Source organism: Podarcis liolepis (assembly GCF_965112155.1).
Source record: "Podarcis liolepis genome assembly, chromosome: 1".
Classification (NCBI taxonomy): domain Eukaryota; kingdom Metazoa; phylum Chordata; class Lepidosauria; order Squamata; family Lacertidae; genus Podarcis; species Podarcis liolepis.
In genome coordinates, this window is record NC_139554.1 from 71,770,044 (window position 1) to 71,796,067 (window position 26,024).

Consider the following 26,024-nt stretch of genomic DNA (forward strand, 5'->3'; position numbering starts at 1 on the left):
CTTTTTGAAAGAGCAGAAAAATCTCAGCGCTGAACTGAAAATTGGGGAAAGTTAGGATCTATTAATACCTGCTAGGAGTAATTTTCTCTTTTTAAATAGCAGGTAAAAACCACTTCCTCCTGTGGTTTTGTGGCTGCACTTTGTCAGGTTGCTGCCTTCCAATGAGTCAGTGTTAGGATCCCCTAGCAAGCATCTATTAGTTTGCAGTCTGCTTCTTCCATCCGCTGACCACTGCTACTCATAGGCAGAGGGACTGCAAAAAGGAACTATAAAGAAGACAGGTTTGATAACTTGAAAGCAGGACTTCTAAGGCTACACATGTACATATTCTGCCCATAGAAAAGTGATCCACACACAAAACTGTTCTTCCTATTTGACCTTGATCCTTCTTCCCTTTTGTTTAAAATTTCACTTAACAGTTCTCAGTTTCTGAATCCATGAAGGGGGTGGGGAGTATGATCTGTCATGTCCAGAAACAGAGGAAACTGATATATCCTTCATTAATGTAGAATACGACTGGGTCTCATGACTTGGTTCTCGGGCACTGTCACCAAAGGGGACACAGGTGTATCAGAAATGCAGGTGTCTCATTAACAAAGCCATGAGGTGGGGAGCCTTCACCAATTCATGCTGTTGGATATTTCAGGCAGTGATGGAGGGCTATTCTACAGCATCTTTTCTTCCACATACTCTATGTGAAGCTAAAGAATGGAGAAACACAGCCATGTTGGCTGATGCTTGTTTTCTCCTGGACAACAAGACTATAGAAAAGATGATTCCATATCAGAAACTATCAATGGTGTTTCAATCTTCTTAATCATTATGAAGAAAAAAGGGACACCTTGGATCTCACATGGATTAGCCTGAGTTCCACATTCTCATCTCGGCAACTTTCTTGGGACTATAGGCCAGTGGTGGGCAGGACCAGAGGGAAAAGTGTGTGGAGCAAAAATTTTTACTTTTACCTCTGTGCAGCAGGCTAGATTCTATACACATGCAAACACACACCACTCTATCCCACCGCTCAACAACTTAGAGGCATTATCAAAGTTTAAGGACATGTTCTAACCAGACACACTCAAGAAGGGTGCAAAGCAGAGCCAATAAGGGGTATGGCTTGGGGAAAGTCCAAAGGGCTAGACAGAGAGGCCTGGAGGGTCACAGTTGGCCTCTGGGTCTGAGGTTCCCCATCTGTGCTTTTAGTGTTTAGCCAACTTTGCTTAAATCAGACCTTTGAAAGTTATTTACAAAGCCAAATGCAGTTTGGTCTGATAGGTGCTTGCCAATTCCTCACCCCACCATAATTTTGCAAAAACCAGGTGTATTGAGTCTCTGGTGACCTAGTGTGCTATGTGTGGCTTGATGAGTCACAAGTAAGGTCAGGTTGGCTGCAATGTTTCAAGTTCAAATACACACACACACACACACACACACACACACCAAAAACTTGGAGTTCTGTAGGTACAACAATAGTCCCAAGCAACCCCAAAGGAGGCTTTATCTTTCCACTGGCCCCTGTTCTCATTGTCACTCCACTTTGTGTTCAGCTGTTTGCCTGCTGATCTGAGTGCTGAAAAGAGGAAGTGGAAATAGGAAGAGGGAAAGAGATGGTCTTTTAACATCCTATTTCTGACAAAACAGTGGCGGCTTCATGGACAACCTGGGCAAGCCCTCGAGGTCGCTATTGCACTTGCAGGTGTGCCATATATGAGACACCATGGGTAGAGAGAAAGCTACATTAAAATTTCATTTTATTCTTATACCAGAGTCACTTTCATACTTTGTAACTGCAGAACCTAGCCTTTCAATACTTTCAGGACTTAGGAACTTTATGCAGATTTTGTTAGGCTTAAACAGGTCTCCTCCAAGAAACTGTGGTGCCTAAGGTAGAATAACTAATGGAGACCCCATTCCAGGCAGCAAAAATGAATCAAGCAAGTTATAACTTGCCCTTTAATGGAACTTTACTTAAATGCAGGGCTGAGCCAGGGATTAAGTGGGAGTATCAGAAACTATATATGGTATGGAAATCAATGATTGTTCTATCTACTCAAGAAAATGATAGAGCATGAACAGTTATGGGCCTCTGAGACCCAAAGACCATAAAACGGAGTAGGAATTAAGGTTAAGAAATTTGAGATATTTCTGTTCAATGAACCATCAGTGTTGAAAACTTATTTACAGTGGTACCCCGCAAGACGAAAGCCTCGGAAGACGAAAAACTCGCTAGACGAAGGAGTTTTTCGTTTTCTTAGCCGCTTCGCAAGACGCATTTCCCTATGGGCTTGCTTCACAAAACGAAGCTTGCCCCGCAAGCTCCGGGGATAGCGGGGAAGCGCAGCGCGTCTTCCCCGCTGTCCCCGGACCTCTTTTGAAGCAAGGGGCGGCAGGGAGAAGATCGCTTCTCCCCGTTGCCAGCCCCGCAATCTCCGGGGACAGAGGGGAAGGCGCGCGCACCTTCCCCTCTCTCCCCGGACCCCTTTTGAACCAAGGGGCGGCAACGGGGAGAAGCGATCTTCTTCCCTCCGCCCCTTGCTTCAAAAGAGGGGACAGGGGGGAAGGCGCACGGCGCTTCCCCTCTGTCCCCGGACGGTCTCCACAGGAACGCATTGATTGATTTTCAATGCATTCCTATGGGAAACCGTGCTTCGCAAGACGAAAAACTCGCAAGAAGAAAAAACTTGCGGAACGAATTAATTTCGTCTTGCAAGGCACCATTGTATTTCTTAGTTCTTTAAGTCAACATCAACAAATAATTCAATATATCACTAATAAACAGAGTAATACATCTGATTTTTTAAAGTCATCATTTGGTATTTCTATGCATGAAGCAAATGAAGGGAATATTCAGATTTCTTTTCTTTTCTTCTTGCACAAGCAACCAAAGTGGGTACCATACATTTTTAAGAAATGTTTTGACCAACTGTTCTGGAAATGTGGTAGTAACTGTAACTGAAATTTTTAGTTAGCCAAAATGCAATAAAATATAGTTTTATAGCCCCTTCTATTAAAAGAGTGTTAGATGTGTGCTGCCCCACAATAAGTTCATGGAGAAAAAATATATCCATAATGTTAGTTAATTAATCATGGGAGTGTAGAGCAATACCCTCTACAGCAATACTGCTTTGCTTTATATTAATCTTCTTTATTTTATTGAAGAGGAGTGTGAACAGAAGGCATTAAGTTCAGTGTTCCTTCTTTCCAAGCCCCATTTTGCCTGCTAGTATGATTTATAATAAAACACTGCATTTTCCAGTTGCATTAATCATAACTGTATTCTCACAGTAAGTTTCAGCTTGCACAGTATTTAGAACTGTAATCAGGAGAAATCCAAAAGGACAATATATAAGCAGAAACAAATCAAAATTCAACCTCTACCAATATACCAAACATCTTTCAACTTTGTGATTATTCTTTTAATGAAAGAGGAATGATGATATTGTGTGACTTCCTGAAGTGGGCATTACATTGCTCTTGAAAGAAAACCGTTCAAGTTCCCCAAGTGGGAGACAGAGAGGTGGTTTGGAATGAAGACTGAGGATTTCTACAAGTGGTTAAACCCCTCTCCCCCTTTTACATTGTCTTGAGGACAATATTTTCCTGCAAAGTAGACTATTACAAATATTATTCCTAACATTATCTCCAATTGAGGAAGACGAGAAGATCCTGAGTTCTTCTGTGATGGAACGGAAATGTTATTATGTATTGAAATGAGTTATATATTTTGTTTTGCTGTGTTATTATGAAATTGTTACTATGTCATTGTTTTGCTTTTTTATTATGAGATTGTTTTTGTAGTGTTTGTTTGAAATGCATTACTGTTTCTTTATCGTAAGCCGCTTTGAGCGTGATTTTTGTGTGTGTGGGAAAGTGGCATACAAATAAAATGAATGAATGTCCGAGTGCAGATTTGGAGTCCCAGGTCCTAGTCTGAAACTCTAAAGCACCACACCACACTGGTTCACATAATTATCATGTGATTTCTGTAATACAATGTGAAACTTCATGCTCCCCCTCCATCCAGTTGGAGAGCCACTGTTGTAATACTCCCATAGTTTAAGAACTACTGTTGAAATTTTAAACTCTGATTCAATCGACTGAACTGCACAGTAATCCAAATCTCTCATGCTCTTTGATTTACAAATGACTAACAAAATAAACCGGAGGTCTATCCAACATGCTGAAGCTTCAAAATGCTCCTCTACTATTACTTTGCCTTTGAAGAGAATGTTCAAGTATTATTCCCTTCAAGCAAAATGAGTCTACTGTTTATTTTAAAGTACATTCCTGCTTAGCAAGTTATTTTTATAATATGCAACTGTTAACTGTGTTGTTTATTCTGTGAAGCCCAAATAAGTGCTGACATTTTAACTGTCTGCCAAAAACGTTTCTCAAAATCAATTTTCTGATTTGCCAGTAAAGTAATTATATCATATTTTATACCCTTTCATTAAATTACTTCTGTATGCAAAGCTTCAGGAGTGGATAAACTAGACTGTGCCACTTTCTTGCATTTTGATTTTATCTTATTTAATCCACTGTATGCACACTCATACTTGTAGAGGAAGGAATTATTCTTTCTGCATTAAAAGGACATAGAACAAATCCATGTTCTAACCATATAAAACTGAATGTTTCTAGGTTTATTGGATTAAAATACAGCTTTATCTGGTGGCCTAATGTTTCTCTATGTTTAATATTACACTTTACATTCCCTACATATTCCCTATACAATCCATATATTCCTATGAATGCTTTATTTAAAATACTAGTGAAATGCCTGTCATGAAGACATGTGGGAAATGATATATATTGCACAGATGGATAGCACTGTCAGTGGGGTCAATAAAGGCTGATGAGCCTGCCTCTGTCAGAAGCAGAAAGACACAACTCCCAGATTTACTTCTGTTCTAGCTTCTGCTGAGCATAGCAGAAAAAGGAACTATGACAGAACCAAAAGTCAGAAAGTGAACAGGTCACAGTCTACTGAACACAGAAAGAATATAACTTATTTTTCATCTAAATATGTCAGTGTCAAACAAGGGAATTTCTCTTTGCATGAAACAGGTCCACTGTCCCCAACTATGGAATGACTTCACTTTTGAAAAACCATGTTTAAAAAGTCTCATTCATCTTAACAACATATTCCAACACAATGCATGAAAAATCATGCCAATTATACAATCTTTCAAAATTCTGTGGCGTTTTTCAAAACTTCTGCATTGTGATGATGTTTTTATTATCTTCTCACATGCCAGTCTGGTTATTTTACTGAAGGGTGACCCAAAAATATTTTTCTCTTCTCCCACAACTGATACTGAACATTATGTGACAACTAAGTATGCACAGACCTCACTGAGGTATTTTTGAGGTATTTTTGCCTTCAAGCATTTTCTTCAAGCTTTCCTCCCTGACCGATTATCACATTTTCATACAGATTCAAATGTGTATTTGCAAAGCTCTATGTATTACTCTAGTTGCACACTACTGGTCTTGAAATTAGTTTTTTGTCTTTTTCTATCATATATACCTGTTATCAAAAGGGACACGGGTGGCGCTGTGGTCTAAACCACTGAGCCTCTTGGGCTTGCTGATCGGAAGGTCCCCACAATTCGAATCCCCTCGACTGGGTGAGCTCCCGTTGCTCTGTCCCAGCTCCTGCCAACCTAGCAGTTTGAAAGCATGCCAGTGCAAGTAGATAAATAGGTACCGCTGCAGCGGGAAGGTAAATGGTGTTTCCATGCGCTCTGATTTCTGTCACGGTGTCTCATTGCACCAGAAGCAGTTTAGTAATACTGGCCACATGACCCAGAAAGCTGTCTGTGGACAAACACTGGCTCTCTTGGCCTAAAAGTGAGATGAACACCGCAACCCCATAGTCGCCTTTGACTGGACGTAACTGTCCAGGGGTCCTTTACCTTTTTACTTTTACTTGTTATCAATGAAAAGGTGAGTTGTTATTTATAAGCCTGTTTTAGAACAAGAAGGGACGCGGGTGGCGCTGTGGGTAAAACCTCAGCACCTAGGACTTGCTGATCGCATGGTCGGCGGTTTGAATCCCCGCAGTGGGATGCGCTCCCGTTGCTCGGTCCCAGCGCCTGCCAACCTAGCAGTTCGAAAGCACCCTCGGGTGCAAGTAGATAAATAGGGACCGCTTACTAGCGGGAAGGTAAACGGCGTTTCCGTGTGCGGCTCTGGCTCGCCAGAGCAGCTTCGTCACGCTGGCCACGTGACCCGGAAGTGTCTGCTGACAGCGCTGGCTCCCGGCCTCTAGAGTGAGATGAGCGCACAACCCTAGAGTCTGTCAAGACTGGCCCGTACGGGCAGGGGTACCTTTACCTTTACCTTTACCTTTAGAACAAGGGAAAATTAATGTATGCCAGGTCCAGAGGGTGGCAGCATCACAATGGGCATGTTCATTTGGAATGTTCTCCCTACGGAGGCTCCCTTGACTCCATCGTTACATATCTTTAGACACCAGGCAAAAATGCCTTTTTAGTCAGACCCTTTTAGCTTTCTATGGCCTTTTTGTGAGGGTGAAATGTTTTAATGTACTGTAATTTAAAATATATATAGAGAGAGAATTAACTTTTAGGGTTTTTAATGCTTTTTAATGTATGTATATGTTCATTTTTTGCTTAAAATACTGCAAGTTGCTTTGAGTTGGTGTGGCAAAAAAAGCTACCAATAAATTTAATAAATAAATAAATAATATTCCTCTGTCTAGAATCAGGACTACCAATTATATATTTCAATGAAAAATCCCAAACCATGTAAGGAAAGCTATTTATATATACAATTACTGTGATTCTATTTTCTTTATATTTGCTATTTGCATTTATTTTACTTTTTTGTAACCAAGTTGGTATGAGCAGCAAATGCTACATGGAACAACAGACAACCCTAAAATGTCTGTCCCAAAATGAACAATGACATAAAAGTCTTACCCGCCCCCCCCAAAAATAGGCAACTCCTCAGTCACATAATTCATCTCAATAAAGCACCAAAAGTAATCCCCAATAATGACAAAACTAAGAAACCTGAATGCAATCAGTAATTAGGAGGCAGAAAACTTGACAAGGATTCAGTGTGGATTCTGCTAAAATTAAATAGGAGCACAGAGAGACTTAGCAAATGTGTTAAGACAGCCTGCCTCCACTCCCATCTGAGACACCAAAAGCACAAACAGAAGCAGGGGGCGCTATCTTAAAGCCCTCTGAAGAAAGTCTTCACCGCAGTCTCACTCCTCTAAAAACTGATCATTAAAACACTCTTTAAAGTAGCTACCCACTATGCAGCTTTAAGACAGTGTAGAGACTCTCTTCAAGCGGAATGGGGGGGTAACTTCTTTTCAGAACCCTTGGGATAACTCTGTGGCCCACAGGTTGGGAACCACTGGTATAATCCATTGCATAGTTTTGTGTGTTTGAGTCCCAAATACCTACGCTCAGTGTTATTTTTCTAGGAAGAGGTGTCAGAACTCACAACGAACACCTCCCTTGTTCTCTTACAATGACAAAGGCGCCCACTTGAGAGGTTCCGGCAAGCTCTGGCTGAAAAAAACCCTGCCTACGATACTTCCAGACAACCAGACTAGGGAAGATAATCATAGTGCTCTTCTCATTCTGGAGAAGTCAAGTCATTCTAAAATATTTGCATAAAATGGGAATTGTGCACAGACAAGACATGAAGACCCATAATGTTGTTTATTGTATGTTGTACCCAACTAAGTTATACCATAAAATTAATGTATCTAATCTAGTCATGTCTATTAATTTCAATGAGACTTTTCTGAGTATGACTAACATTAGATACAAACCTGTGCTTTTAAAATACATAACTGAATGCTACTAGTCAGCTCTTTCATAGAAATTATATTCTGAAAGTTGGAATATAAATAATTGTGGTGGATAAATAACTAAAGTTTAAGACAGTCACAACTTCACTGATTAACATATGGAACTGCAGAAAGCTATGAGCTGATGAGTGAGACATGACTTCCAGTCTCCAAATGGATGACCCCATCCTGCATCAAAACCTTTTAGTTGTTGTTTATACTGCTCCTGAGTCCACACATCCAAAATGTGCTCAGAGATGCCTGTCAGAGCTGCACACCCAGACTAAGCAGTCTCCAAAAGAATGAAGACAGGGACATTCAAAAGCAGGCAGCCAGATCATGCGCAGGCTGTGGCACCCAGGAGCTCAGAATGGCCCCTCAATGGCCTGGCTGTGCCCCTACTAACTACCCTCCCCGCTTCTGGGTGGCTGTTTCATCAGTGGGCAGGTGGCAGCACCCCCTTTAGATGGGAGCAAAATGTGATTTCTACCTGTAGTGGTTGCCCACCTTCAGGTATAGGAACCTGATCCCCAACTCGCATAAGCATCTGCCATTAGTATGGCCAATGACCAGGAATGATGGTAGTAGAGGTCCAACATCATAAGTGGTGCCTCAATTACCAATGTCTCTAGTTCAATCTTATTCCTAAACCACACTGCTAAGCCAGCTGCAGCCTGATTTACATCCAAAAATTACCTTAGCCCTCCAGAAGCTCACACATGCAGTGTCTAATAGTGATCAAATTTGCAGATGACACCAAACTGGGAGGGGTGGCTAACAACCCAGAGGACAGGATCACACTTCAAAACGACCTTGACAGATTAGAGAACTGGGCCAAAACAAACAAGATGAATTTTAACAGGGAGAAATGTAAAGTATTGCACTTGGGCAAAAAAAATGAGAGGCACAAATACAAGATGGGTGACACCTGGCTTGAGAGCAGTACATGTGAAAAGGATCTAGGAGTCTTGGTTGACCACAAACTTGACATGAGCCAACAGTGTGACCCGGCAGCTAAAAAAGCCAATGCAATTCTGGGCTGCATCAATAGGAGTATAGCATCTAGATCAAGGGAAGTAATAGTGCCACTGTATTCTGCTCTGGTCAGACCACACCTGGAGTACTGTGTCCAGTTCTGGGCACCACAATTCAAGAAGGACACTGACAAACTGGAACGTGTCCAGAGGAGGGCAACCAAAATGGTCAAAGGCCTGGAAACGATGCCTTATGAGGAACGGCTAAGGGAGCTGGGCATGTTTAGCCTGGAGAAGAGGAGGTTAAGGGGTGATATGATAGCCATGTTCAAATATATAAAAGGATGTCACATAGAGGAGGGAGAAAGGTTGTTTTCTGCTGCTCTAGAGAAGCGGACACGGAGCAATGGATCCAAACTACAAGAAAGAAGATTCCACCTAAACATTAGGAAGAACTTCCTGACAGTAAGAGCTGTTCAACAGTGGAATTTGCTTCCAAGGAGTGTGGTGGAGTCTCCTACTTTGGAGGTCTTTAAGCAGAGGCTTGACAACCATATGTCAGGAGTGCTCTGATGGTGTTTCCTGCTTGGCAGGGGGTTGGACTCGATGGCCCTTGTGGTCTCTTCCAACTCTATGATTCTATGATTCTATGATTCTAACACACACACACCACAAGCTGATTGCTAAGGCTAATTTGTTCATGAGTGGGCAAAATTCTTATTCAGACATCAATACGTGATCAGCTAGTCTCACACTGCTGAGGAAAAGTAAGCAATCTGATTGGCCACTCAGAACAGGATGTTAGATTAAATAGGCCTTGGTCTAATCCAATAGGACTCTTCTTATGTTCATATGTTAACAATGGAGAAATCCAGGATTTTAGTATAGCTGCAAATAGGTAGAAGCAAGTACCCTCGCAGACAAATGGCAGCAACAAAGGGCATGTGTTCCTCTCTTTAGTATCAATGTACTTCAATAGGTTTCATCACCAGATAATGAGGTGAGTTTTCATGGGTTACTTATCTCTGTAGACTCAAATGCCAATTACATTCCTTCAATATAGGAAGTGCCTAAGTCCTTCTCAGGCCATTTAGGGCTTTTGTATACATATAAATAAATATATTTCCAGATAAATACTAGGGAGTCCTGCATTTAATTTTGGGTAGGCCTGCTTTGCTTCCAAACTAATGGGTAGTTCATCACCTGATTTTGCTGTTAGTGGGAATGACCCACACTCTCTACACAATGCTCCTCATATGCCAGGTAGTGTAAGCTAACCATATTCACCATGATTCCTTCAGGGGGGTTAATATTAGCGATCACAACTGCAAACATCCCAAGTCCTATCACCAGGTACATTCTTATGTTTAGACACATTAATTATTAACTTCCTCTTTTACTCTCTTCCTCAAACGCATTTCAAACACATGAGTAATTTTACAGAAACTCTGAACTCTAGTTTTCGCTTCTTTTTACAACCTTGCACCAGAAAGAGGCAAAGGTTTCAGATACAGACACAGTAAACAAAGACTGCATTCCTTTAAAAAGGTGTGCCAGAAACCAAAGACAGTTAGTGAAAGCTGAGAATGAAACTTGTTTAACTTCTATTTGTTCTTTATTACACTTCAGTCATCAACACAAGGAACATAATTTAACAGAAATCTTTGAACCTTCAAGCCATGTCACAACATGCCTGGAAAAGTTACATGAGAAACTATTTCTAAAGGCAATATTGATCTCTTGCTTAGCAGAGGAAACCACATACAAAAATGCAGGAATCATTCTTATCAGCATTCACTAATTTCCCCATATGTAAATATTTTGAACATGCCTTGCCCTATAGCTTTGAAAGTATAATCAAGTCACCAGAACATTGATTTACCAGGATCATGTTCTCTGGGACTAAACAGGTTTCTTTTAATAAGAACCTAACAGCACTATAAGAGACACATATTTGACACAGCATGACAAAACAACCATCCAAATGCACTACAGACACTGTTTTAAAAAACTGAATGATAAACGATTCACTTTTGTTCCATTCAAAACATTAGGAAGCTTCAAATACCTGATCATGGAAACATCAGCTACCCGTTTAAAATGCAACATCTTTTTAAAACACTGAATAGAGATTAGCACAGAAAAGCACACCATAATTTTACCATTAAATATTGCCTTTGTTCTCCAGTTCTAAGTCTTTTCAGGCAAATGTTCATACTGCTATCCGTAAGAGAAGCACCACACTGCAGTTTTACAAAACTAAATACATATACTAAATCTAAACATGTACATACCTGCATGACACCTGGAAGAATGGATGTTCTGGCTGAGAAACAGAGTTTGAAAATCCAGCTTTACTCCCCATTGTGTTCGTGTACTAGAATCAGTTACATTTCTTTCATATTCCATACGTTAAAACCAGAGTATTAAAACACCCACATCCATCTGTACAGCATCGTTCAGCATCGTTCAGCAGCCTACTAAAAAAAGCCAAGAGCACTCTGAGCTGGTCTTAAAATTCTGACCGCATATCTGATTGCTTCTTCCTCAACGGCAAAATTTCCCACTCACAACAGTCTTCTAAATACTATATACCACAAAATTTAGAAACATATGGTTGTATAAGCAAGGAACAAGCATCTTATTCCCAACTGGATATAAAATCTTGTATTGTATTCTTCTTTCAAAGACAAGGCTTGGAATGCTGTAACGAGAACAAGGGAGAGAAAAAGAGCGAGAGACCTGGTATCTTAAACAGCAGCCTGGTTTGGCTGTCAGCCAGCAACCAGCAGAACTTATTGCCAATGCTGCAAATCCCTCCTATCAGCTAATGAAGATCAAGACTGCAGGTGAAACATGATTTTTATCTCTATGACAAGGATTCCCTTGGAAATACAAAGATATATGACCTTGAATTCTGTAAAGGAAATTAAAAACAGCAACGATTTAAACCAAATGGCACGGTTTGTATAATATTATCTACCATAGCTAATGTTTCTGCATATCATAGCAATGCAAGAATTCACTGGGTTGAAGTCTTAAAAAGCACATAGAAGGATTTAATTAGCTGCTTTTATTTTTAAAAAATGGTCATAAATTCCTACTGATTTCTATAAGATCACATATAAGCCATTTCAGAGGAAAGTAATCATATCTGGAACTATCAAGAGAAAGTAAATCCGTCTATTTCAACCTCTTCTGCATTATCCAATGCCAATAAAACTTTAACATCACATACACAACAGTCAAAGACACTACTATGAGCACTTACATTCTGAACTGGCAGCAAGCTAGCAAACTGAAAGCACAGCCATGCCTGAAAATCATGCTGGATTTAATATGCTAAGGAGGAATGCCATTCTAAAAAATTCCTTACAAGATTGTGAGGTCTATACCACAGTTTTGGGAGGTTTTAAATTAATGCAGATAATTGGAGTAGGTGACAGAGGGTGCTGTGCATAGTCAATTGAACAGCACCGTATGCAGAAACCCAGGATGTATTGAGTTCTCACACAAGAAGGGCTTGGCTGAAGACTGCAGGCAAGACGAGTGAAAAATTCTCATTTCCCACCTTGCTGGGAGCAGTGGGGGGAGGCGTTCTCCCACAATTTGTGACTGTAGGGGATGATGAGGGTGCCTGGGATCTTGGGAGCCAATCAGCACCTAGCTAGGCTCCTGAGGGGCAGAATTCAAAGTGGACCTGGGTGAGAACTTCTCCTATCCAGGTCCATTCAAGGGATGGTTTTAGGCATCTGTTGGTTGCTGGTTACAGGCAGGATGTGAATTTTCCTAAAGACAAATTGACTGGTTTCACCTACTTCATAGCAATGTTGCAACTTTTGGATGAAGAGGCATTGGGTTGGGTCCTTAGTTGTGACAGGCAGGAAAAGGTCTCTGCTCACTTGGTCAAGATCATTCTCTGCTGGCACTGGCAAAAAATAATACCCCCCTTTCCCCTTTCCCCTTTCTGACAGATGTCAGGGGGTTCAGGAACTTATCCAGGGTTGGGTTTCCTTGGAATAAAGGACAACAGAAACTGTGGTGTCTTTAGGCACAGTTTAGTTTATTTACACATATGTACAACCAGGGATTGTGAGGAGATCTATGAGGAGCTGGCTTCAGGCACAAGGCTCATTGGCAGACCAACTCTGTGTTACAAAGATGTCTGCAAACGTGACATGAAGACTAGCAAACTTAAGCCTGCTCTGTGGGAATCCCTTGCAGATGACTGCAGTGCCTGGAGAAAAACAGTCAGGTTATGCATCCATATCAATGACCAGAGGAGGGATGACTGCTGAGAGGAGCACAGAGAGAAGAAATGCCATGGTGCCTCTGCAGCAGCACAACCAAACGCATTCATCTCCCCCAGCTGCAACAAAACATGTCTCTCCTGTATTGGTCTCCACAGCCACAGCAAACACTGCTACTGTCCACCGGTTTGGACTTCACCCCCAAAGGTGTATTGTCTCCAGACGGATGACAACAACATACAACAGGCACCTAAGGAGTTCAAAACATTAATACAGTAACAGATCTTGCTTCCCCACTAGGTTTCCAGGTGATCCCCAGAGCCCAGCAGAGCAAATGTGTCTCTGTCTCTTTAGCTGCTGCGTGCTTTCTTGCTCAACTGACAAACACTAGCTATTCTCCTTCTAAGTAACAACCAGGTAAAGAGGGCACCCACCCATTTGCCCAGAGGATACCATCACTTATTAGGACTCATCCACACTTCTGCTTGCCCCATGCCTTGAGCAGTTTTGCCTTTGCCCTGTCACTTTCCCCTAGAAAACCTGCTCTTTGGTGCTAAATTGGAACACATGGCAATCTGTGGCAAATCTGGTTGCTGTTTGTTCCAATTCAGTGCTAAACTGTGGATTTTTTGGGGGTGGGGGGAACAAAAGGATGTGCGGGTGAACCCTAAGTAGTAGCTCTTGCAGCCCAGGGCATTCTTTTTGGATGCTGATCATGGTGCTTAACTGCTCAGCCCAACAGTCATTGCCTACACGAAGGGAGTGATTTAGCAAGCTGGCAAAAAAACCCCAAACCTATACCTACTCTGATCCATGATATCATATCAAAATTTTAAAGACAGCCTACAGCTCTTTTTGCCTGAGGCTGTTATTCAAAATATCTTGGTTAAAATTAATCTTCCTCAAGTATGACCAGAAAGCCAATTTTAGAAAAATTAAAGTGAGACCAAACATAGTAACCTTTTTAAATCTTCAACTTTTACTTTACAAATAAAACTAAGACTGTATGCATTGCAAGTGAACTCCCAGAATATTCTTCTCTAAACAATATGAGTGAAATAATTTAAAATCATTTCACATTCCTACACATGCCAGCATTAATAACACAAACTTAAACTGGGCAGATTTAACTAGGTTTCCAGACTGTCAACTGATGAGTCATGCCATCCATAAGAGTTGTAGATTAGACCTTTGACACTTTCCTTAGTTATTTCATCGCAGTACTATCTGTTCAGACACAATTAGAAAAGTTGAATATTATATGTCATTAAAAAACGTAAGTGTCTGAACTTAAGTACTGTAATGTCCTTTTAAGTGTTCAAAGTTTTTGTATCACTTTCAAGTGCTCAAAGTCTTTCATATGCATTATATAACTGTAATCCTTGCAACAACACTGCAAGATAAACTAGTATTATTCTCCATATGCTGACTGCTGGGGGAAATTGGCTTATCCAAGCCCATATTGTGAGCACACAGGAAATAAAATATTCCATCCAAGGACTTCCTGATTAGTAGCTCAGTCTTTTAACCTCTTACTTCACCAGCACTGTCAATGTACTCTGAAAATTGTGTACTGTTCTATAAAGTATGTTAAACCAACTTATACAACAAAAAGCTGTTGTATTCATGTAGTCTCTGTCTGAAAATCCACCATGGTGGATGTCCACCATTTGCCTATTTAGCATTTGCTTTACAAGCAAAGTTGCTCAGATTCTGCTGTACTTAAGGCTCTAGTTTAAATGCTGAGGTTGTCATAGAATCATAGAATTGCAGAGTTGGAAGCGACTCTGAGAGTCACCTAGTCTAACCCCATGCAATGCAGGAATCTCAACTAAAAATTAAAAATCTCCAGTGAAGGAGAGAGTCTGTTCTACTATGGAACAGCTCTTACCATCAGAAAGGTGAATCCAGCACCTTCTGAGGAAGTCCGGAGGACTTGAACTCACTTCTGCCTGCTTATTTTGACTGGTTTCAGCTGGTCCACCATAAAGATATAGGGTATAATTTGAAGTCACACTAAGGCTTTCCCAAACGAAAAATCTCCTTTCTCTCTCACCCCCATGCGTTCTGTTCTGAGAGTTCTTCCAACCAGATTAGGGGAGAGCATGAAGCAAGGAGAAGGGAAGTCCCATGCACTACGGGAACTCATTGTGCTGGCTTGTGATAACGCGATAACTTAGTTGAATGTAGCCTATAATGTCAATCGTTTTCCTGTATTGGCAGGTTGAACTAGATGAGCTTTGAGATCCCTTCCAACTGTATGATTTTGTGCAGTTGAAAGCAACTAGTAGATTCAGAAGAACCAACAGGATGCTTTCCTCCTGATTTAAGATAATCCACAGGAGCACCAGGGCAGTTTCAGTTCCAAACCTGGGTAAAAGTAATCAATATAACTGAAGAATATCTGGAGTTCAGATGTCACAATATGTTCCATGATTCCTCCAAGTGGACTAAAGTTTGCTGGTGCTTCCATTTTTTAAAATGGGAAGCATGGCATCTTGTTAGTCCATAGGGGTCACCTGCTCTGTCATTTATTATTTTTAGTAGCAGATCTGATTAGACAAGGTGGGCACTAATGGAAAAAACTAGTTGTGGATATCACATATCCAAAAATTTTGTCCACAGCTCCAGGTTGCACAAACTGAAAGATATCAAGAATCCAAACACACAAGGACTAGCGGAAATTCAATCACATCCAAATCCTTATCTGGAGTGAAAATGCCCTCCAAATCAGAATAGTTGCAAATGATCTAATCTGTAATGTGTGAAGCATATGAGTCACAGCAGAGCAGAGGGTGTGTAAAGGGCTCCTAACCACACAGGACAGTTTCTGTGAATGGCACTACATTCACCCAATGGCAAAAGATTGACATCATACCATATTTGACAATGTAATTGCCACAGTCTATAGCCATGATCCGTTAGTTTTCATCATGAGCCTTCTATCACTGCCACGGTCTTCACTGCCCCCAAGCTCCTCAGAAAACAAAGGGGATCCTTGGGCTCTAGCCAGTAGAAAATTCTAAGCATGATTGTGCCAAATGCTTAGGCCACTTTTCAGGAGGTAAACTAGGCTTTCTACAGTATTACCAGCTATGCCTGCAGAGTAATGAATCCATCAGAGCCATCTAAGAACCATAATAATCTTTCAGCATCCAAGGCAAACATTATTGATGGATGCCCTCCCAATCACTGCAGAATTACTTTCATTTCATTTTCATCATATTCTTTATTAATCTTTATTAATCCAAAACATTTATATTTATTTTTATTCCACTGCTTTGGGTTAAAACCCAATGTTAACTTATGAATCAGGTTCTGTGAGATCCTGGGATAATCTGAAGAAAGATTTGCCCTACTTCCGAAGCTGCTCCCAAAAAATAGTTCCTGGACAGGATTTCTTGTACTTTCCCCAGAGTTGCGTTCTCACTTCCTCTCCTTATTTCTCTGCCTACCCCTCAAGGATCATTTTTCAGTTGTCTTTTCAACTTCTGAGCAGTCCATTCTCAGCACTGCCAACCCAACCGATTGTATGAAAGAAGCACAAAAGTAATTTTTGGCACCTTAGCAGTTTGTTTGAGGTCTGGCTATGAGAACATAATTTGCTTCTGATAATTATTTTCAACTCTCTGACTATTCAGTTGTCTGATTATCCAGTTTTCTGATTATCTGATTATCCAATTCTCTGACTATCCGATTGACTCGCTGACTTTCTGCCGTAGGTGGTTGGAACTAAAGGTGGAGACAGTGACGAAGCTGCATACTCCGGCACTGGGGGTGGAGAGCAGGCGGGGGCGTGGCTGGCACGCATCCTGGAGGCGTGGCGTGCGTCCCGGGGGCATGATGCACCACCCACAGGGGTGTGGTGTGCATCCTGGGGCTGTAGCGTGCCACCTGCAGGGGCGTGGCACCCGGCACGGTGAGGGAGCGCATGGTGCGTGTCCAGGGGGGCGACAGTGATGGTACCCCCCCCAATGGTCCCCCCGTTCCTCCGCCAGTGGGGAGACAACATCAAAAACAGACTATTGATTATAGGAAGAATGAACAGGGTTTCATGGGTTTTTCCCTGAGTAAAATCTGAGGCAATAATCACAAGTGGGAACACCCAACCCCAGACCAAATTGAAACAGCAAAGATGCATGGACTTGCAGGGAAAGTGTGGCTGAGCGGGGAACTCTCCATATTTTCTAGAAAGGGCACTATCACAGGTTTCACTTATCTCCTAGCTACTTTTATCTGCTTATAATCAGATCTCTTCTGATCATTGACCTAGTTGATTTCAGCACTTTGTTCTGTCTAGAATTCCTGAAACCTACCAAACTTTTTTGTTTGATTGATTCATTTGTGTTATTTTGAAAGGTTACTCTTGTGTTTTGTAACGTTCTTGCTGAAAACCTGCATAAATCACATATCACAGAACCTCAAAAGCAAATATACAATCTTTGCAATACAGAAAATAAGCAACTATGTTTTGTTTCTGGCTGTAATTTTAGAAACTGATTTTGTGATTGTGTTTGTTATTTGAAAGTAATGTATGTGTATCATGAGTGATTAGGATTCCTCTTATGGATTATTTTTGGCACACTTTGGTATCGCTGCTGGTTTGTTAAAAGTTTTGTTTGTTAAAGTTAAGATTACATGTTATCATTGTGGTGTTTTATACTACTATTGGCAGAATGAATATCTTATTGTTATGCATAAGTGCAAAATTGGCAGTAGCAGCTGGATGGGCAGAATTGACCTAGCTGGCTTCCCAATCTGGGGGGCGGGAGAGGGGCAGAGGGAAGTTGGCAGGGAGGGAGAGGTGTGATGCAGGTGCCCAATGGAGCCAATGCTGCCCCCTCACCTGTGCCTGCATTGCTTCAACCTCCCAACCGATTTGCTCCCCACTCTCTCAGTTACTAGCAGCTACTTCCATCTTGGGAAGCCAGGTAAACAGCACTGACCTGCTGGCTACTGTTGTTGTTGTTAAGTCATTTAGTCATGTCCGACTCTTCGTGACCCCATGGACCAGAGCATGCCAGGCCCTCCTGTCCTCCACTGCCTCCTGCAGTTTGGTCAAACTCATGTTAGTAGCTTCGAGAACACTGTCCAACCATCTCGTCCTCTGTCGTCCCCGTCTTCTTGTGCCCTCAATCTTTCCCAACACCAGGGTCTTTTACAGGGAGTCTTCTCTTTCCATGAGGTGGCCGAAGTATTGGAGCCTCAGCTTCAGGATCTGTCCTTCCAGTGAGCACTCAGGGCTGATTTCCTTAAGAATGGATAGGTTTGATCTTCTTGCAGTCCGTGGGACTCTCAAGAGTCTCCTCCAGCACCATAATTCAAAAGCATCAATTCTTCGGCGATCAGCCTTCTTTATGGTCCAGCTCTCACTTCCATACACCACTACTGGGAAAACCATAGCTTTAACTATATGGACCTTTGTCGGCAAGGTGATGTTTCTGCTTTTTAAGATGCTGTCTAGGTTTGCAATCGCTTTTCTCCCAAGAAGCAGGCGTCTTTTAATTTCATGACTGCTGTCACCATCTGCAGTGATCATGGAGCCCAAGAAAGTAAAATCTCTGGCTACTACTGTCCCCCCAAATAAGAGCTTTCTAAGCTTTAAGGCACCTTTTTATTTATGGCAGCTCCAATTATGTTGGTCCCAATCCACATCTCAGATCAGTTGGCATGCCAACCAACCAACAGATCTCATACTAAGAAAAGACAGTAGGCTGTCATGGTTAACAGATCTGGGAGCAATTATTCAAAAATTAATGTGGATGTACAGAGTTTTGGAGATAGCAGCTATCAGCGGAGCTATTGTTTAGAAAGAAATGAGTGACTCTGCAGACATAGTGATCCAGGAAGAGAGTTGAGGATGCCAAGGAATATAAATAAATAAATAAACAAACAAACAGAAATAGTGGTGGAGCATAGCCAGCTGGGAAGGGAAGTTAGGCCTGGCACTCACTCACTAACTAGATTGGCAAGTACAGTGTAATGTATTTATTTTCATAATGTAGCATTAATACAGAATTGACCTATCTTAGGAAATACAATGCCTTGTGTTCTTTCATGGATAAAACAAAAGCATTGTAGAGCAAGCAGATTTATACTAAGACATATAAAAAATACCAAACCAGTTCTACATTCAGACTTTAGTAGATTCTCATTCCCATGAGCCAAAATACAATTCATGTTGCGAAATTGTTCTTAAAATGTTTTCTGTATTTTTAAGATTAATATTTCAGCCCTTATTCAATTTGAGACTTCCTATTCCTGAGGCTAAAAATGACCTTCAACCTGCTCTTGTAGGTTGGAAACAAGCAACAGCAGTACTTCAAATATTTTATCAGGAATAGTTTAGATTGTTTGTGGAAGTGATAGTAAGTGAATGTCAGCTAGCATAGTTTCCTAAGCCTTAATAAGGAAAGCTAATTCTGGAAGCTCTCTCGTTATCAGTCCATTAAGTTCAGGAGCTGTTATAAGCTATTTCAGTTCCTTTACAACATTTCTTTGAAGGTCTTTAACTTGGATTGAAAATGCAAAGGCTTGTTGACATCTGTTTATTAACATTTATAAAATGTTGAAACATTTCCATTGCAAACTAGTCTAAATACTGGTAGTATGCATGTTATTTTGTGGAAGACTAGTGTTGCTCTTATTTTAGCTTGTTCTAGACCTTAGAACCAAATCCTTTGAATTCAGAATTTCCCCAAGCTAGTTACTGACAGTCAGCTTATAATGCTGTCTACCTAGGTAGGGCCTTTTCTGGCCTCAGTTTGTAAGTAAATAAATAATAGTGAACATGATCAGAAGAAGAAAAAGAAAAGAAAGGGAAGGCTTTCTGAACTGGCAAATAGCCAGAATATCCAAGAAACTTTGGCAGTCCAGGGATTTTTGACAATGTTTAGTCTCCTAGTCTAAAAGACACTCTTCACACTTAGCCCCTGCAAGTCTATAGCTCAAGTGGTTTAAGTGCTGGCCTTTCCCATGTTATCAACATGTTTGCCATGCTGCTGATATTTCAGAAGCACTGCCTTTGCAGACAATTTACAAAAAGGTAATGAAACAACAGAATAGTTTAAAAACTTGGTCCAGGAGGATCAGGTGCGTAGCTAGCTACTCCGGCACCAGGAGCGGTGGGGCGGGGTGAGCCACGCATGGGGGCGGGGTGAGCTGTGCACAGGGGCGCCGCACGGGGGCCTTGTGGCAATCCGCTCACGGGACCTCCACGGCGAGCTGCCCACAGAGTCCGCCTGGCGGATGCAAGCCCCATGCTGCCGTTTCGGGCAGTGCAGGGCTCGGAGCCACCGCGTCACTCCCAGGAGAGATGTGTGGTTCGGACACGCTGCTGGCCAGCCCCCTCTGTAAGCACCGCCCCTGCCATGTGCCATTTTGTCACCCCTCTCAAGGATGACACCCGAAACGGGCCGCACCCCCCTTCCTACGCCCCTGAGGAGGACTTGACTGCTTCAATCTGCTGCAAAGTTCATATCTTGAAATATCTAAAGGGCTGTCACATGGAGGATGGAGCAAGCTTGTTTTTTCCTCCAAAGGCTAGGGCTAGTTCAAATTACAAGAAAGGAGGTTCTGAGTAAACATTTCTGATGGTAAGAGCTGTTTGTCAGTAGAACAGACTCCCTTGGAAGGTGGCGAACTCTCCTTTGGAGGTTTTTAAGCAAAGGTTGGATGGCCATCTGTCATGGATGCTTTAGTTAAGATTCATGCATTGCAAGGGGTGGGAGTAGATGACCCTTGAGGTCCCTTCCAACTCTACAATTCTATGATCTCCATTCAAGGGCACTAGTTGTTGTACATTACTAGTGCCAGGGCCTTTGTACAAATTTATTAGAGAAGAAAAGAAGTAGCAACAAGAAAACCCGAAAGGCTGTTTTAGCAGAGGTTCTGTATAATCTACCACATCCTTTTGTATGTTTTTATCCCCTCTTTATGTTTATTTTATTTTATTTTTAATTCTTGTATAGCTGTGGCCTGTTGGCTTTGCTAATAAAGTTCTGAGAACAATCTACCAATAAGATGCTCAAATGAAATGGAAGGTACACTGTGCAGGTGCTTTGCTAATGTTAATAACTCCTGTTCAGAATATATATTTGTCGTGTAGCAGTTTTTCATGTGGGGACTATGCAATATTTGCTGACTGGTTTCATAAGTTATCACATGTTCATGCCCTTGGTTTAGAGGTTGAGTTAAAGGCAAATGTGTATTATGTGTATTTCCAACTCCAAGAGCCATACAAAGGCTGAAGAGGAAAAAATTCTCTTCTATTTAAATTACACTTTGCCTGTCAACAGGCACTGTTTTCTCATACCTTATCCTAACAGAAAAAAAGCACATCATTTCATAAATTTGAGATGAAATAACCACAGCGGGCTATTACGTACCTTTTTGGGATATTGCTGAAACTATAAAATGTGTTGCTGAAACTATAAAAATGCCTACATAGACATGGGTCAATAAATTTGGGTGCCTGGATTTTTGCAGCATATTATATTACTAGAATTAATAGTACCATACTTTCTAACAGTGAAAGTGAACTTCCTTTTTGAAATTGCTCTTGGTAGCAAAGAAGGCAATCACTTTAACAGACACGAGCCACTTACTGGAGCTGCATAGCTTTTTTATTACCAGAACTGGTGAGGGAGGTTTGAGATAAACCAGGACTTCAGAACTCAGGAGACATTGTTTTGTAAGAGTATTAAATACTTTTCAGACAACATAACTATTCTTGAATAAAAAAAATTGGGATTAGCAAGCACATCAGAAGTATAGAATTGGATCAGACCACATATCCATTCATTAGAGTTTTATGTTTATCATCTTATGCCTGTCATTCTTGTTGTCCTGCTCCTCCTACAAGAGAAATCTCTAGTGACTTAATGGTGCAAGTAAACCTCAGTCTTATTTGCTTTCTTATGTTACACAAGTCTTTCTTATTTTAATAAACAAGAGGTCTCATTTGGAAATTTTGTGATGTCACTGTTAGAATACATTTTAACTCATAATTTATTAATTACGTATATGCACCTCACTGCACTCATAACAAATGTAGAAATTCCAGCTCTGCAGGTGGGAGCTGATGGGAGCAGGTCAGAAAATGTTCATAAACCCTGATTTAAACAAATCAAGCGGGATCAGAGGGTTTTGGTTACGGTTTTTTAAGAAAAAGAGAAATTTAACTTTCTAAAGCAGGCTTTCACCAAAATAAAAAAGACGCCTCTCTAAGAACTATAATTGCTGACATCAGGTAGCAAAAGCAACCACACCAGATGCACACACAATCAGGTTGTAACAGGCTCTAAATTCCAATGGCTATATTTTTGCAATGTTATCCGCACAAAGCAGTAGTCAACTCAGCATAGGTGTCTTTTAGTTTTACATTTAGCTCTCAATTTGAAAAATCTCAGTAACCTATTGAGTTTGTAACCGATGCATTGATATGCTTCCATCTACACTGTCAACAAAAATTGTTCATGTGATTCATATGATTTTAGATGCTTTTAATATTGCTGATAAGAAATTATGTTCAAAGCCAAACAAACTTGTTTTCTAAAGCAGTCTTGTTTCCCCGACCCCCCAGTGCATTCTTCTGATCTATAGATAGTGATTTATGAGGCTTTAAAGACAGCTACAAAATAATGAAAAATCACTTTATCTCCCATTCCCATCCTCAGGCTTTTATGAACCAAATGAAATTGACACGTCATTCATGAATAATGTGCAAGACAATTGGTTTAAGACAATTACTTTCCTAATCTGACAGGTAAGCAAGATAGATTAGAACTAACTCTGAATCCTGAAAGGAGTCAGATTTCCTACACTGATTAATGGTATGTAATATAATTGTGTTTCCAGGAAACCAATATTGTTTAGACTTATGCAATACAAAACATAGGTTTTATATACTGATCCTTAGAAAACCAAACAGCAATATGGAAGCATAAAGACCACTGGACTTTGACACAGTGCTTGCGTTCAGACATAACACTAAACCATGGGCGCCAACACTAAAGGGCCCATACACATTTGCACCTCCCAAAATTGTTATGTAGTGTAGTTTCACCCTGGGCCAACAGGGGGATACTGTATATAGTTTTCACTCAGGTCTGTAGATAGTTTTCACTCAGGTCCGCGTCCGTTATTTTAGGCGGGAACTCTGAGCTGTTGTGGTTACAATGTTGACAGCCGGCTGACTATAAATACAGGCCGGCTGAGCTGTTCGCTGTCAGTTTATTTCCAGCTTACCAGAATAAAAGAGCTACTTGAAGAAATCGCTGTGCCGGCTGCTATGTCAACCCACAACTTAACACTGGCGACGAGGATGGGATGGATGGACATCAGAGCACAGCCAGATGCGGCCAGCCTCTGAACTGAGCTGAATCACAGAGCGAAATCACTGAGCGAAATCACTGGGCAGAACCAATTCAGAGCTGACTGTTCTGGCTGGAGCACTGTGTCCATCCATCGCCCTTCACGCCGGCATCGGAATCATGGCTTCACTTGTGCCTCTACCGCCGTTTGCGCCAGCATCTGAATCATGGGACTCCTACCTCGCTCGGTTCGACTGCTACCTCCAAGCCAACGAGCTGACAGCAGTATCAAAGGATCGGAAACGGGGCCTATTCCTCAGCCTCTGTGGGCCTGAGGTGTTTGAGACGGCCCGAGCATTGGTTGCGCCTGAAGCAGTCCAGGAAACACCATGGGACACGATCCAAGAGAAGCTCCGCAGCCACTACGCGCCAAAGCCGTCCAAGATTGCTGCCCGCCATGCGTTCTACCACCGGAACCAGGCAGAGGGGGAGTCAATCAACAACTACACCACCGCCCTGCGACAGGCTGCAATGCACTGTGAGTTCCGAGACTTAGACGATGCCCTGATGGATCGAATCGTCTGCGGGGTCCGGGACATCCATCTGCAACGGCGTCTCCTAGCCAAGCCAGACCTCACGCTGCAGAAAGCCATTGAGGAGGCTGTGGCCTCAGAAGCTGCTGAACGCTCTGCTCAGGAGATCCGCAAGTCCAGCAGCCCGCGTCTTGCTAGGGAGCCAGTTCCGGTGCATCATGAAGAGGCCAGCAGTGATGAGGCATCCTCCAGTGAAGACGATGATGTGCACCAGACAAAGCGGGAGCGCAGGAAGTTCCAACAGAACTCCAAGGGCCAACCGGAATGTGCTGGCTGCGGAGGCAACCATTCCCGTGCCAAGTGTCGATTCAGAGACGCCATCTGTAGGAAGTGTTCCAGAAGGGGCCACATCGCTAAGGTCTGCCGATCGGCTCCGTCTGACACCCCCCCTTCATCGACTCGCAAGTCCAAGTCTTCACTCCAGTCTGCCAAGGAAAGTTGTTTCGCACTCACCCACTGCCGCTGCCCGTCTGGAACCACGATTGGCCAAACCGACTCGTCGACGCGACGCAAGCTGAACGTCACGGTGCTCATTGAAGGAGCTCCATGTGACATGGAGATCGACACCGGGTCTGCCCTGTCCATCATGTCATGGAGCACCCTCAAAAGACTGGTACCCAGAGTGTCCAAAAGGCAACTCGACTCTCACCGCGTACACCTGAGAGACTACCAGGGAAACGACATTCCCGTGGTAGGCGTTGGCCGGTTCCGGATCGCCTTCAAGGATTTTTCGGGCCTGCTCCGGTTGGTGGTGGTCGAAGGTCAGCGGCCAAGCCTCCTAGGGCTAGACTGGTTTGATGCCCTCGGCCTGGAAATCACCGGCATCAACTGCATCTCTAACGCAGAGACTGAGGGTCTGGTCAAGGACTTTGCCGAGGTTTTTGACGGCACCTTGGGGCAATATACAGGTACGCCCATCTCCTTTAGCCTTGATCCACAAGTCGCCCCCATCAAGCTAAAGCCACGCCGGGTTCCCTTTGCTCTCAAGGCTAAGGTGGACGAACAACTGGACAAACTGATCGCCCAAGGAGTTTTGGAGCCGGTTGACCACGCAAAGTGGGAAACCCCCATCGTCACACCTGTCAAGCCAGATGGGTCGGTGAGAATCTGCGCTGACTACAAGTGCACGATTAACAAGGCACTTCAGCAGCACGCTTATCCGGTTCCTGTTGTCCACCACCTGCTGCATTCCCTGGGTGAGGGTAAGGTCTTCGCTAAGCTGGACCTTGCCCAAGCCTATCAACAACTGCCTGTCGATGATGCCACTGCTGAGGCCCAGACGATCGTCACCCACCGGGGGGCATTCCGTTGCCGCCGGTTGCAGTTCGGGGTGAGTGTGGCTCCTGGCATCTTCCAAAGCCTTATGGAGCGTCTCCTGCAAGGGCTTCCGGGCGTGGTACCATATTTTGATGACGTATTGGTGTCTGCAGACTCACACCAGCAGCTGTTCGAGCGCCTCCGTGCCGTGCTGACCAGGTTCCAGGAGGCCGGGCTCAAGGTAAAGAGGGAGAAGTGCCAGATTGCCGTTTCACAGGTAGAGTTCCTGGGCTATCTTATCGATGCCTCCGGCCTTCATCCAACCACATCCAAGATCCGCGCTATCCAGCAGGCCCCCACCCCAAAGAACAAAACGGAGTTGCAGGCATTCCTGGGGCTGCTGAACTTTTATAACATGTTCCTGCCCCACAAAGCCACAGTGGCTGAGCCTCTTCACCGACTCCTTAGCACTAAGACGCCTTGGGCCTGGGGTCATCGGGAGACGGCGGCCTTCAACGCGGTCAAGGCTCTCCTTTCTTCAGACAGTGTGCTGGTACAGTACAGTGAATCCAGGCCGCTGGTCCTTGCCTGCGACGCCTCACCTTTTGGCATCGGTGCTGTCCTTAGTCACCGTTTTCCAGATGGAAGAGAAGCACCGCTCGCCTACTTTTCCAGGACACTATCTCCGACGGAACGGAATTACAGCCAGCTCGACAAGGAGGCATTGGCACTTGTGGCTGGGGTGAAGAGGTTCCATGAATACCTCTATGGCAGGACTTTTGACCTCATCACTGACCACA

At 42.7% G+C, this 26,024-nt stretch overlaps 1 protein-coding gene across 31 annotated transcripts in view; it reads right to left on the reverse strand.

Moving 5' to 3' along the window:
* PLEKHA7 (pleckstrin homology domain containing A7) overlaps window positions 1-26,024 on the reverse strand; it is a 167,536-nt gene that overhangs the window by 101,637 nt on the left and 39,875 nt on the right. For 2 of the 31 annotated variants that reach the window (XM_083476534.1, XM_083476524.1), the window contains exon 1: window positions 11,106-11,579. The exons of 28 other annotated variants lie outside the window; for them this stretch is intronic. In XM_083476534.1, the coding sequence (XP_083332660.1) occupies window positions 11,106-11,176 (71 nt within the window). In that variant the 5' untranslated portion in view covers window positions 11,177-11,579. Of the gene's footprint in view, window positions 1-11,105; window positions 11,580-26,024 lie in introns of those variants that run through there. One more of the 31 variants, XM_083476540.1, reaches the window with a different exon arrangement.